Below are 12,827 nucleotides of genomic sequence, written 5' to 3' on the forward strand. Positions count from 1 at the left end.
ACAATTAGAGCAACCTGTAGGCTACCACCTAGTGGATTACCTGCAAAAGATGTTGCTTAGTTTGAATTTGGTCAGACCTAAAGAGGTGGTCTCGGTCCGGATCAAACTGAACCATGGTTCGGTTCGTTTGCAGTATGAAAACACTTTTTGGCTGGTTCGAACTTTCGGACCAATTACAGGAAGTTGAGGCAGCTAGCTACCAAATAACGGATAATAAATAGCCTAAAATGAGCCACGGACGCAAACGGGAGAGGAGATCATATAGCCTATTTAATTAGAATTTGGTTTGACAATTTGGTCTAACAGTCAATTAGAAAAAAATGCATGAAAATACCGACATCTACATTTTTTGAGAGGAAGAGAAGGACAGCAGAGCATGCTATCTGAATTCTGAAGCTTACAAAAATGTGCGGCAGCAGGTTATTATATTAAGGTAGCCTTAGACATTCTCTGGTAGCCTACATGAAGCCATAAAAGCGGTGCTTCTAGATAGGAAAACCCATCGAATTCACAACATGTCAACGTCGGGGACGCGAGGATGTAATACGAAGTTCTCAAGTACATTCGCAAAATGCAATGAGTAATTCTGAACTAACCTAGTAAAGTTTCCAGTGTGATAACAACTATTTTATCCTAATCTACTTTCATTATCATTTCACACTATAACAGGGGAGAGCGCGAACGCAGTCCCCCACTACCACAAATTATGCAGTCGAGATTCCCACATTTGGGGAATTCGTTCGGGTCAGCTACCGCCGAAGTGCAATGGCAGAGCCTCGCCAGAGGTGAACCACCTTCATGATCATGGTATCTCCCCTGCCAGGTAAGTATGAGTTGTACACGGTTTACGAGGGTACTAGACCAAATGCCATATATTTCACATAGGTGGCGGGCTTCCGGCTATGTTTACAATTCAACATTTAAAAAAACAACGTTTAAACAAGTGTTTATATATGTAGGCTATATCACACAGAAATAATTTCGTACTCGGAAAAAAAACATAAAACATACAACAAATTCTAAAACTGTCCCATGATGCATCACTTTCCACGCACAACGTAGACGGGCCAAAGATTGTTAAGGCGGAGCTCTGGTCGTAGCAGAGAACGTCTAACAAGGGGAGAACCGCCACTCTCGGGAAACTTCCGGTTTCTGAACTGGTTGCAGTTCCTTTTCTCTTTCCACATGAGGGCGCTCACGAATAAGTGCAGGATTAATGGAGGTCTATGGAGCTGTACCCCTCAAATCCACTTTTCTCTGGGTGTAATGTTTTGCCCAGAAATTTGAATGTTGCACGCAAAACAGGGGGCAGAGAAAATACACACCGCTGAGTATTATATTTTTTGAGTCACTTATTTGTTCTAAAAAGCCTTTCAAATGCATCAATGACGTCATTCATTAGCAGAAAGCTAGTGTGTTGTCGGCAACAACGACCCAACCTGTAAGAAATCGAAAGGACGTAAGTACTCGTTCATTCAACTTTTTACCTATAATCCATAGTGAGCTTGCAGAAACCACAATCAAATCTTCGATTTTTCAACGACAACCAGGTGAAAGGGACAAATTTAGCCGTCTAGCTCCATAGACCCCCATTGTTTTTGCACTTATTTGTGATCGCCCCTAGCGGAACTGCAACAGATTGCAGGTACAATGGAGTAGGGAGTGATCGGGCTCTGGTCGTAGCAAAGATGAGCAAGATATTTCAGCCACTTCCAGGAACCCGGATGCACGAGGGGGTGGTATTTAATTAGTGTATTTTGTCATTTGTATTTTGCAGGATTGGAACAAATCTAATGTAGTTTGTAACAAAATACTTTGAGGGATTGTATAGAGTATTTCAAATACTTAAATATTTAAGAAAAATCTGTCATTTTTTGCCAAAATGAATCACTCAGTTAAATATACTACCTATAACCATGACATATAGCTATATGCTTATCATAGTCCGGGAGCCATTTTGCTGTTTCTTGTTGGCCAAGGGTTACTCCATAAGAATAGAGTGGGTGCCCGATAATATCCTCTGGGCAATTCCCTATATTCAGCTCTAAAGTTGACTTAAGTAGCGATTTGTCCATAAAAATACTAATTTCATTACCCTTTTGAAAGGACAGCATAAAATGTAAACCCATTTTTCCTTTTTCTTGCAGTAGTATGCCAAATTGTGACCAACTTAAGTGTTCTAACTTTTCTCTTTTATGATCCCCTCTGGACATATCTGAAGTTGGAAAAAATGAAAAGAAAAGTCAACTGCAGGGAGCCAAAATGGTCAACATGGGTTAAACCCATTTTTTTTGTTTGTGCCGCCAATTTAATATCACCCTGTAGACAACTTAAAAGCATTATATCTGTCTTTTCTGTTTCATCATCCCCTTAGAACATTGAAAGTTAAAAAAAAATTAGGCTAACTAACTTCAGGAGCTTGAATTGTCAGGTGTGTCAAGTGCTACAAGACTCAAATTTGAAAACGATACAGATAAGATACTGAGGGAGAACATTAGTGTGTTCATTCACACTATAGGACAAAATCAAATAGGCCTAATGGATTTCACATGAGGATTTATGCAAGGGATAACATCTGCTGAGGTATGCTGAAATAATAGAGGAGACGGACACAAAGATCTTCCCGATGCGAAAAGAGTTGTCTCCACCAAGTTCTTTAATTCTGTATGGGGCACCTTACAGGATGTTATTCTGTGTCCTCATAGGCATGCATTTATAGCACAAAAAGGGAAATGCAGTTCAGTTTGAAAAGAGGCCGGCCTGTTAAATTTGTCATACATTCATTCATTGGTTACGGAAATGATAGTGGGTAGTTGCTGTGATACAGTTGAGTTTACCATATCTACTTCATAGGTGTACAGAATTAAATTAATAGCCCTCTGCCAGCCAATCAAATAGTATTTCTTGTCTCTTGGGGATACGTTTTCAATAATATGCCTTGTAGTTTCTTTTAAAAGTTGTATACTATGATTATTGTGTGGGCATTTTTGTATTTTCAAATGACTAATTACTCCTCTTTAATCGTGTCTATGGTTTGTATAATATTGTTTTATTTCCATTAGGCTGTTATTATTGTTTATTATTGCTTTTCCCCCTCATTTTCATTGTTTATTTCATTAGGCTATTGATTGAATTGACATTGTTGTTTATTATTGCTATTCTCCTTAGTCTGACCAACATTTTAATCTGTTCCCTGTTAAATTTAAATATTATATTGTTTTGTATTTGTATGTTGCTTTGGACAAAAGCGTCTGCCAAATCATAACCATAACTTGCATTTGCATTAAATAAATTTTTCACATCAGTATTTTGTATTAGATGGCAGATGTTTATGCAAGGCAGTACACACACACACACAGAGACACAGACAATCACACACATGCAGACACACATAAGCTACACACCATGTGTGTGTGCATAAAAATGTATGCAGCTCAACGTCTTTTAATTTCTGTTATCTTTCATTTATCAAACAAAAAATGAGACTTTAAAGGAAAACTTGGCAACTAATTCAACTTAATAAACCCGTTTAGAAATAATTTGGATGGTTAATTGACCTGTTCCGGTGAAAATGGTGACTTTCCCCGCTTCCCTAGCGTCCCCAGGCGGAAAACCTTGCAACATTGGGACTACTTCCTGTTAAGAGAAGTGAGAAACCAACTCGTTTTAAATCGTATTTCTTACCTTGTAACATCCTCATTGTTCTGCCAAACTTATGCTAACTGTTTCGCTAGCTTGTAAACAAATCCATGTGCTTATCATTACCAAAGTCCTTTTAGGCAAGTCCCTCCACTCAGCGGCCATATTACAACGCTTTTGGGGCACTTATTGGGCATTTTCGGCAGAAATGCGGCGAGATCACAAAACATGATTGGCTCATATTCATGTTGACGTTTTGGCGCAGAAGGGGTATGATATGCGTAGACAACTGCCATATCGGCGTTACAAACTAACCCCATGCATTTCTATGGAGGATTTTTTGAGTGCTGTGTCTCCTCATTAGAAAGTCTCTGTCATACTTTTTTTCCAGAGTTTGAAATAGCATAATGCGCAAGTTCTCCAGCAGAGGGGGAAATATAGCTAATCCTGCCAAGTTTCCCATTTTATGAGAGTTTGTCATCTATAATTTTTAAAAGTTTCACGGAAATGTTGCGACTTTAAAGGAATCCATATTCTGACATTCGCCTTGTCTGTGTGCCCACCCATGTCTGTGTGAAGCATATGTGTTACGCCAACCCTGCAGGCAGGCCAACAGTATTATGCCAATCCGCTAGGTGGCAGTAATGTTATAATGTAGTTAAATGATTCGTGTTGTTAGTTGTTTTACGTAACTTGAAGAAGACCCCAAAGCTGGTAGCTAACTGCAACTGGTTATTGTGAATCAACACTCTTCAAGTTTTCAATATTGAATATGGATATTCTTAAAGCCGAAATCGCAAGGAAGAGGAAGGTGATGGAAGAGAAACACCTTCTAGATGTGAGTAACATGTACTAACCTCGCTGTAGTGGTGGGAGAAAGTCTGGGAAGCTAGCTATGCTAACCAGCTAGCCAGCCTACGATGCTGCTGCAGCAGCTAGCAACTCTAGCAGCTAAGCATTTAAAATCCGTTTATGATATTTGTATAGCTACCCATATACGATTGCAGATTCATTTCTGAATTTGTCACATCACAGTTCCTCGACAACACCATTATAGAGGGTTGGTTATTTATGTAACATGCTAGCCACGTAACATTAACGTGTGGTGTGTAATCTGAATCTGAATTCGTTTGTGTTTTGGTGTTGTAAATGATGTGTTAGGCTTATTGCCTCAGCCGTCTTTGTGTGTGTGTGTGTGTGTGTGTGTGTGTGTGTGTGTGTGTGTTTACGAGCTTCTGCCACTATTGCAAATATGCTAGCTAGATTGAAAGAAGAAAAAAAAAACACATGTGATGGGTAATTAGTTGTTTGCGTAGCCTGTCTATTGTTGTTTGCAGTGTGATGTCATCATGTGTCCCCGATCTGTTTGTGTGTGTGTTTTTTAAAGGATAACAAAAAGTACTTCAAGCGAGCTGATCTTGCACGGAAGGAAGAGGAAGAGTATTACAAAAGATGTGGCTACAAGGTAACTCACAGCATCCATTACAACGATCAGTTCCTTGTTGGGTAAATTTAGCTAGATACACCATACAGTTACAAAATATCTGTTTTTCCACATCATCTGACTTCATATTCACATTTCTAAGTAGTCTCTAGTCACAACAAAAAAGTCCAACAAGTTATGAAGTGAGTTATGCTAACTATAAAGTTGGTGCTGTGTTTGTTGTATTGCAGTGTTTTTATGAACTGTGTTAAAATGTGAATCTCAGGCTACATTTACAGTGATGAAGGGCAGTCAGTGCGACCCCATTTGCATTCTCTTCGACAGAAGTTGCAAACATAACTGATGGACTGATTCAAATCTGTTTTGCTTTGAAACTTTTTACGGTTTGTCTAATCAAATAGGAAATGACCAAAACATGCAGTGTAAACGTAGCCTTCTCGCCCCATTTAATGTATTTACCCGTTATTCAAACCCCCACATACACTTGGAATGAGGGGGCAAGACTAAGGTGCCCCTAACCCAGTTTATGTGACCCACTTGACCTTCACCCTTTGACTAACTGTCCCTCTGTCCTGTGTGCATGTGTAGGTTGCTATTGAAAAGCCCGCGGGACAGGTAGGACTCAGACAGAGCTTCTGTCCCGACTGCTCTCTGTTCAGGTCTTGGAGCATGTGTCAGGCCTTAAGCTCTAGCTGTCTGGTCCTTGCATGGTAAAAAGAATGAGTGGTCTATCTTGGACAGGTGTGGTTAGCTTGGCCGCTCAATGTTGCACAAAGTCGTTGGACTCGGCAGCAATATGGAGCAATCCTTCAGGTTTTATTTATTTTTATTTTTTTTCAGTGATGATTGGAATTGCATTTCAATGTTTTTGCAAGTGCATTTGTTTGTGCAAGACTGGGATTTATTTGGTTTGAGTTGAATGTCTTGGTATGGGAAACTAAATTGATATTCCAGTTATAGTCTGGGTCTTTCTGAGGCCGTCTCTCTCCACCATCAAGAGTAATAGTAAGGAATCGTGTTGTGTGTTGCACTTCGACCTCTGATTTTGTGCAAATATTTGTTGTGGTTGTTGTTTTCTCTTTATTTCTTCATTCAAGATGCTCCAAGTAAGATTTACCAGAGGCACATATTAGAGCATGTTTGTTTTTGAGAGACAGCATGAGTCAGTAGTGCATCTCAGACTGGGAGAGCTGCTTCTCCCAATCCCATCTCATTGCTGTTTCAGTCATCTCTATACAGAGTACATGGATTGGCCATTTGCCATTTTACTTCGACTACTCGTTCAGGTGTCATAGACATGAGAGAGCTATGAGATGGGCCTTCATACATCTTCGTGTGGTGAGGGGAAGGCTTTTCTTCCAGGAATCTTGACCAATTCCAATGCTGCATTTTGTTATTTTATATGTTATACTTGCCAACGTCAGGCATCGTAAGGTAGGCGGCTTGTGGCATAATTTGCATTGCATGTGGTACAGCTGTCATCTCACAATGGAGCAGCAGGGAGAAGTTGTTGGAGCTTTTTGTGTCAGTGTGTTGTTGTCAGGGGAACCCCCCCCCCCCCCCCCCCCTAATGGTTTCCATAAAACAAGTTGACTGAGATGCACTGAATGATTTGCCATGCATCCTGAGTTGTGCTTGTGAGCTCTGATGACTTTGAGTTTTCATTTCTCATTTGTGCTTTAATCATTCACTTCTGTCCATTCTGGTCTCTCTGAACATCGCACACATTGCAGCCGGAGCAGAAAGAGGAAGAGCCGAAGCCATCCAGTTCATCCAATCCCGTGCTCGAGCTGGAGCTAACAGAGGAGAAGCTTCCAATGTCCCTCTCTCGACAAGAGGTACACTGATCTTCAACGTGCATGCTGTTTCCAGGGCTTAAAGATTTCAGGCACTATGCCTGATTTCAGGCCTGGGCCAGGGTGTTTACGATTTGACTGACTAATGTATATACCAGCTTCAAACATTTCTGGTATCTTCAGGCATGCAATTATTTCTTACTTTAAGCCCTGTGTTTCATGTTGCCCATTGGTAATGGTTATAACAACAACATTAATAAGTATAATAATAATAATAAGTATAATAATAAGTATAACAATATCAACAATGAAAATAATGAGTGTTCATATTAACAAAAACGTAAACATATAAACCGTGACTCTGTAAGAGAATTGATTAATTAAGTGGAAGGGGAACTGATGTTTAGAGGTCCTGGGTTGATGCTGTAAGGGTACCATATCAGGGATGCTGTAAGGGTACCATATCAGGGATGCTTTGCAAATGACAGTCCATGAATTGTGTGGTTTCTAATGCAGGTCTTATTGGGAGTAGTTAGTAGTAGATATGTTGTATATGTATATCATGGAGATCATGATTATGTATGATGTGTCCAGGTGATCCGCCGGCTTCGGGAGCGTGGAGAGCCTATCCGGCTGTTCGGCGAGTCTGACTATGAAGCCTTCCAGAGGCTGAGGAAAATTGAGATCCTCGCACCAGAAGTCAACAAGGCAAGAGCCCATCCAGTCTACTAACCATCCTTTTATCTCCCCATCGCATTACACCATTCCACTAACCATTATCACATCATCACATTACACCATTCCACTAACCATTATCACATCATCACATCACACCATTCCACTAACCATTATCACATTATATCACATCACATCACATCATTCCACTAACCATTATCATATCATACCATTCCACTAACCATCATCACATCATACCATTCCACTAACCATCATCACATTACATCAACTGTCATGTCACAGTTGGAAAACTCCTTTTGTGGTTGAACGCAAATGCATTTTATTGTCTTTGTGATAATGCACTTGACATCTTAATCTACGCTAGACTGGGTGCTCCCAACAATGCATTAAGGACAACACTAAGCAGTATTTTTAAACTTCTTGAATCACCCCATATGATTTCGTGTTTTTAATAGTTTAAAAATCCACATTGTGTATGTACACATGCTAGATAAATGGCAGACATGTTTCCTCACCCTGCTTCCACATGCACACGTGTGGCTTTGCTCCTACTGCTAGCTTGCCTTGACTGGCCAGTGCTGTAATACCTGTGTGTGCGTGTGCGCAGGGCTTGAGGAATGACCTGAAGGCTGCCATGGATAAGATTGACCAGCAGTACCTCAATGAGGTTGTGGGAGGACAGGAGGCTGGTGAGGTCGACACACAGCACGACCTGAAAGTGCACGAGGAAAACACCACCATAGAGGAACTGCAGGTACACACACACACACACACACACACACACAGAGACACTAGCCTACCTGACATGTAAAACAATGTTATGGTACTTTTTTGTGTACATTTTGTGCTGTATTAAAGCACATTTAGTGGTATTGATAAGTGGTATAGAGTTTCAATAATAGACTGGTTATGGAATGTATCGCTGCAAAGTTCTATTATTATAGTGCTATTTTGTCCACCAGGTGGTGCTATCATACCTCTCAACAGCTACTGAAAATCCAGCCGTTGGTCACAAGCGTTTAGCATTCAAAGCTTCACCACACATGCTCGCTCCTAGCGGGCTCAGGAATGTAACAAAAGCTTGATGACAAGCCAGAAACATTTAAGTTGTCGATGTTCATGAAATAATGATGTATGTTTGTTTGTTTTGTTATTTTGCAGGCTCTGGGAGAGTCCTTGGGTACTGGAGATGACAATGGCGACCAGGATGTCATTCACAAAGTCTTAAGGGTGAGAGAAGAGTTTCTTAACTACATTTACATTTATTAATTTAGCAGACACTGTTGTCCAAAGTGACTTACATATGTCAACTATATTACAAGGGATTACTTTGTCCCCGGAGTAACTTGGGGTTAAGCGCCTTGCTCAAGGGCACAACGGTGGAAGCCGGGAATTGAACCCACAACGTTCAGGCTACTGCACGCTTAGCCCAGCTCCTTAAACATTACACAACCACCGCCCTCGCTAGATCATAAAGGACTACTACAAAGGCACAAATTAATGAGGTGAACAATGCTCTCCCACATTGGTGTTAATATGTGTGTGTGTGTGTGTGTGTGTGATGTAGTTTTTGTTAGGTGTGTGGGCTAAGGACCTGAATTCAAGAGAGGATCATGTTAAGAGAAGTGTCCAGGGCAAGCTGGCCAGTGCTACACAGTCGCAGACAGAATCTTACCTCAAGCCCCTCTTCAGGAAGCTGCGCAAGAAGGTATGGCTATCAGATCTGTTTATGAAAGAGCATATTACAAAAGAAACTCATTGTTTTTTTACCTGTACAGATTGCTTGCACTTAATTTTCCCACACTGAATGACTAAGGAAGGTGTTTCTTGTGGTGGGAATACTTTTATGTTTAAGCCTTTCTGAACCTGTTTTTCAGACTCTGCCCGCAGACATCAAGGAGTCCATCACAGACATTATCAAATTCATGCTGCAGAGAGAGTATGTGAAGGTATGGCTGTCACCCATTCACCCCGTCAACTATTAAACTCAAGACCGATTTGAACACATATTCTTGTACGTCTTCCTTAATCAGGCGATGTAAGCCAATGAAAAGTTTTTCCCCCAGTAGACTTATGGGATTTGTATTGCCTGCATCCTTGTTCGTACATACAATACACATGTAACAGAGGTCGTAATTCGTCCGCCGCTCACGGCCCTCGAACCCGCCACCTCGACACACACCGGCCCTCGAACCCGCCACCTCGACACACACCAGCATGGGAGTCGAACGCTCTAACCACCGAGCTAAAAGCCCAGGCTTCCAACTCAGCGGTTAGAAGCGTTCTTAAGGTTAGGGCTGTGAGGATTTACACGGGCAACTAGCTAGCTCAGTTCGCCTCCGTTACACACACATACATTCATGTACATACATACATTTAGTCATTTAGCTGATGCATTTATCCAAAGCGACTTACAAAAAAGGGAAACAATCAAGGTACCATACGACGAGAACATGTTAGTGCAGCAGTAAGTGTGACTGTTCTAACAACGGTTCCATCTCATTTCAGCTTGTTTAGTAAGTACAGTAATCGTAATTGTAGGTCTACCACTGCAGTGTGGATGGGAGTGGTGCCCTGTTGTACCTGGTCATCGGTGTATTTAATATCAGAGTGTTGTGTCCACAGGCCAATGACGCCTACCTACAGATGGCCATTGGCAACGCGCCCTGGCCCATCGGAGTGACCATGGTGGGCATCCACGCCCGTACGGGACGAGAGAAGATCTTCTCCAAACACGTGGCGCACGTGCTGAACGACGAGACCCAGCGGAAGTACATCCAGGTCAGCACCCGTGTGTGTGTGTGTGTGTTTGTGTGTTGTTTCAAATGTGTACTGAAACATGTTTACTAGGGGTGTAACGGTACACAGAAGTCACGGTTCGGTTCATACCTCGGTTCGGACATCACGGTTCGGTACGAGTTCGGTACAATGGAGGGAAAAGCAAAACAAAAATGCAGAAAGCATTTTTTTTTTTACATGTCTCAGGCTGTACCACCTAGTGTCATACAGTCTCTTCCCTGAGCCATCTGCAACAGCCTGAAGTGTGTAAGATGTAGGCTAAACAGTACAAAAAGTACCCAGACTCCATCTGTAACTTGTAAACAAAATAAGACAATCAGCTATAAAACTGAAAATAGGCCTACAGCATCTCTTATTTCTGAAAGTGCAAATTACATAGAAAAATGATTTTTAAAAATCCACTTAAGCAAGACCTTCAACATCTGTGTTTAGTTGTATATGGAAGGGTCTACAATTTGCCTCAATATTTTTTTTATTGTGTGTAAAGTAATAATCTAGCCTACTAACTGTGAAAATATCACACTATTTTGCCTTTTTTTAAAAAACGAAATGGCTCCTTTCATTTCATAAACAGACTACAACTAGAAGTCACGTGACTTTGCCCTTTGACGTTAACTCACCGTAGCATGGTTTGTTTATTAGCCTGGTTAGCGTTGTCACTTTATTTTACTGTCTATGCACTTAACACTACCAGAACCTCATGTGAGAAGTTACAAGTTACCCCAACATAAAGGTAATTACCACGCGATTTACATAGCTTTCTGTCATTACGAAATCATTTAATGTAAGCCATAGGTTTTGGCCCCATTTGTATCCAAAGGCTGCTGAAGCGCAGGGGAAGTTTTTTCCCCTCGTTTCAGTGATTGGTAGCCTACATCATCTGGGTGATGGCTTCGAATATGTGTAGCATTTTTTCCACTCACATACCCAACAACTGCTGAACAACGCCGACACACAGTTTCATCTTATCCACCACTTTTTCGCCTGTACTAACGTTACTGTAACTGAAGTTCTCAAACTTGCGATCTTAAAGAGACCAGCGGATCCTCTAACTCTTGTGGGTCTAACCTTAGTGCTGCTAATGACTGACGGACTCGACCGACGACCTGACAAAAAAAACATAGGCGCCAATCAGAGCTTCAGAGCTAAGGCGAGGCTACAGATTAGCGTTAGGTGTCGCTAAAGAACTCCCGTAACTCTCGCTACTTAACAGTAATTGCGCATGACATTAATTAATCCACACACGAGTTTTATGTATTTTTATACCGTGTATTCTCCGTGTAAATGCATGCACCGAACCGTGACGCCCGTACCGTTTCGGTTCAATACGAATACATGAACCGTTACACCCCTAATGTTTACACACTTCAGAGGACTCATTTAGTCTTTGTGCCTTCTGTGTTACCCTTTAAGTCTGTGTGTGTGTGTGTGTGTGTGTGTGTGTGTGTGGACAGACAGTGAGAACTACCCCAGTAATTCCATGACCTATGCTATTGCATGTAAGCCTCTCCTGTTTGTTTTGCACTCTTGAGCCTAGCCTTTTTTTACTCTTGAATCATGATATGTGTCCTGTGCCCCCAACTGTAGACTAGTTGTCATAGGTTTTTGTTTTATCCTTCATTCTAGTGTGTCTGTGTGTGTGTGGTGTCTTGTAGCTGTGGTCTGAATTGGTTTTGTCCATAACCTACACCCTTTTGTCTGTAACCTGTAGGGAATGAAGAGGTTGATGACCATCTGCCAGAAGCATTTCTCCACAGACCCCTCTAAGTGTGTGGAGTACAAGGCCCTCTGAGTCTCTACGGAGATGATGTCCTTTTTGTGTGTGTGTGTGTGTGTGTCTGTGTACACAAGACACAACAAACACTTACACATGTGTCCATGTGTAAATAGATGAGGACATGTCATTCTTTAAGTCATTTTACACAAATGTCCCAACACTGCTTCGTAATGTGCATACAGTGTGTGTGTGTGTGTGCTTGGGTGTGTGTGTGTGTGTGTGTGTGTGTGTGTGCTTGTGCTTGTGTGTGAGAGAGAATTGTGTTTTGGGCTTATAAGGGGTGAGGTGCCTAAGTTTTATTATGCAGATCTCTCCAAACCAGTGTGGAGTGGAGGGTGGGAATTGCCTGTTTTCGAGGGGTGTCTATTTTAGGGCCCAAACTGTCTTTCACCACCATGTTGTTCACCTGTAATTTCATGTTTTAATTAAACATTCTCAACCAAGCTGTCCTGTTGACATTTATGTGTGTGTGCGTGTGTATGAGGAGATGGATTACTGATTACTTCATTCCTCCCCTTGGTCACCAACGATGGTGTCACACTGGAGAGAAGTCCACAGGAAACACACACACACGCTCATGCACACACTTCATGATGCACACTTGGCAAGAGCATTGGGTCCTGACTCACTGGGTTTAGTCTGAGGAAAGTGTCTCCAGATTTAGCTCTCTCCATCC

At 41.5% G+C, this 12,827-nt stretch overlaps 1 protein-coding gene and 1 non-coding gene across 2 annotated transcripts; one reads left to right on the top strand and one right to left on the bottom strand.

Moving 5' to 3' along the window:
- Positions 1-666: 666 nt before the first annotated feature.
- On the bottom strand, positions 667-831 carry LOC143110262 (U1 spliceosomal RNA). Its single transcript, XR_012984100.1, has one exon. It is a non-coding gene; the product is annotated as a U1 spliceosomal RNA (small nuclear RNA).
- A 3,472-nt stretch (positions 832-4,303) lies between these two features.
- prpf18 (PRP18 pre-mRNA processing factor 18 homolog (yeast)) lies at positions 4,304-12,594 on the top strand. The gene is made up of 10 exons (XM_076270802.1): positions 4,304-4,477; positions 5,027-5,104; positions 6,817-6,921; positions 7,474-7,587; positions 8,183-8,329; positions 8,737-8,805; positions 9,143-9,283; positions 9,453-9,524; positions 10,201-10,356; positions 12,086-12,594. The coding sequence occupies exons 1-10, from the start codon at positions 4,412-4,414 to the stop codon at positions 12,164-12,166; spliced, it is 1,029 nt and encodes a 342-aa protein (XP_076126917.1). The 5' UTR covers positions 4,304-4,411; the 3' UTR covers positions 12,167-12,594.
- Positions 12,595-12,827: the final 233 nt, after the last annotated feature.

The sequence above is a fragment of the Alosa pseudoharengus genome, unplaced genomic scaffold (genome assembly GCF_046254945.1).
Source record: "Alosa pseudoharengus isolate Yale_2024_CS ecotype anadromous, Long Island Sound unplaced genomic scaffold, YU_APseudo_1.1 YU_APseudo_1.1_scf_10, whole genome shotgun sequence".
Lineage (NCBI taxonomy): Eukaryota > Metazoa > Chordata > Actinopteri > Clupeiformes > Clupeidae > Alosa > Alosa pseudoharengus.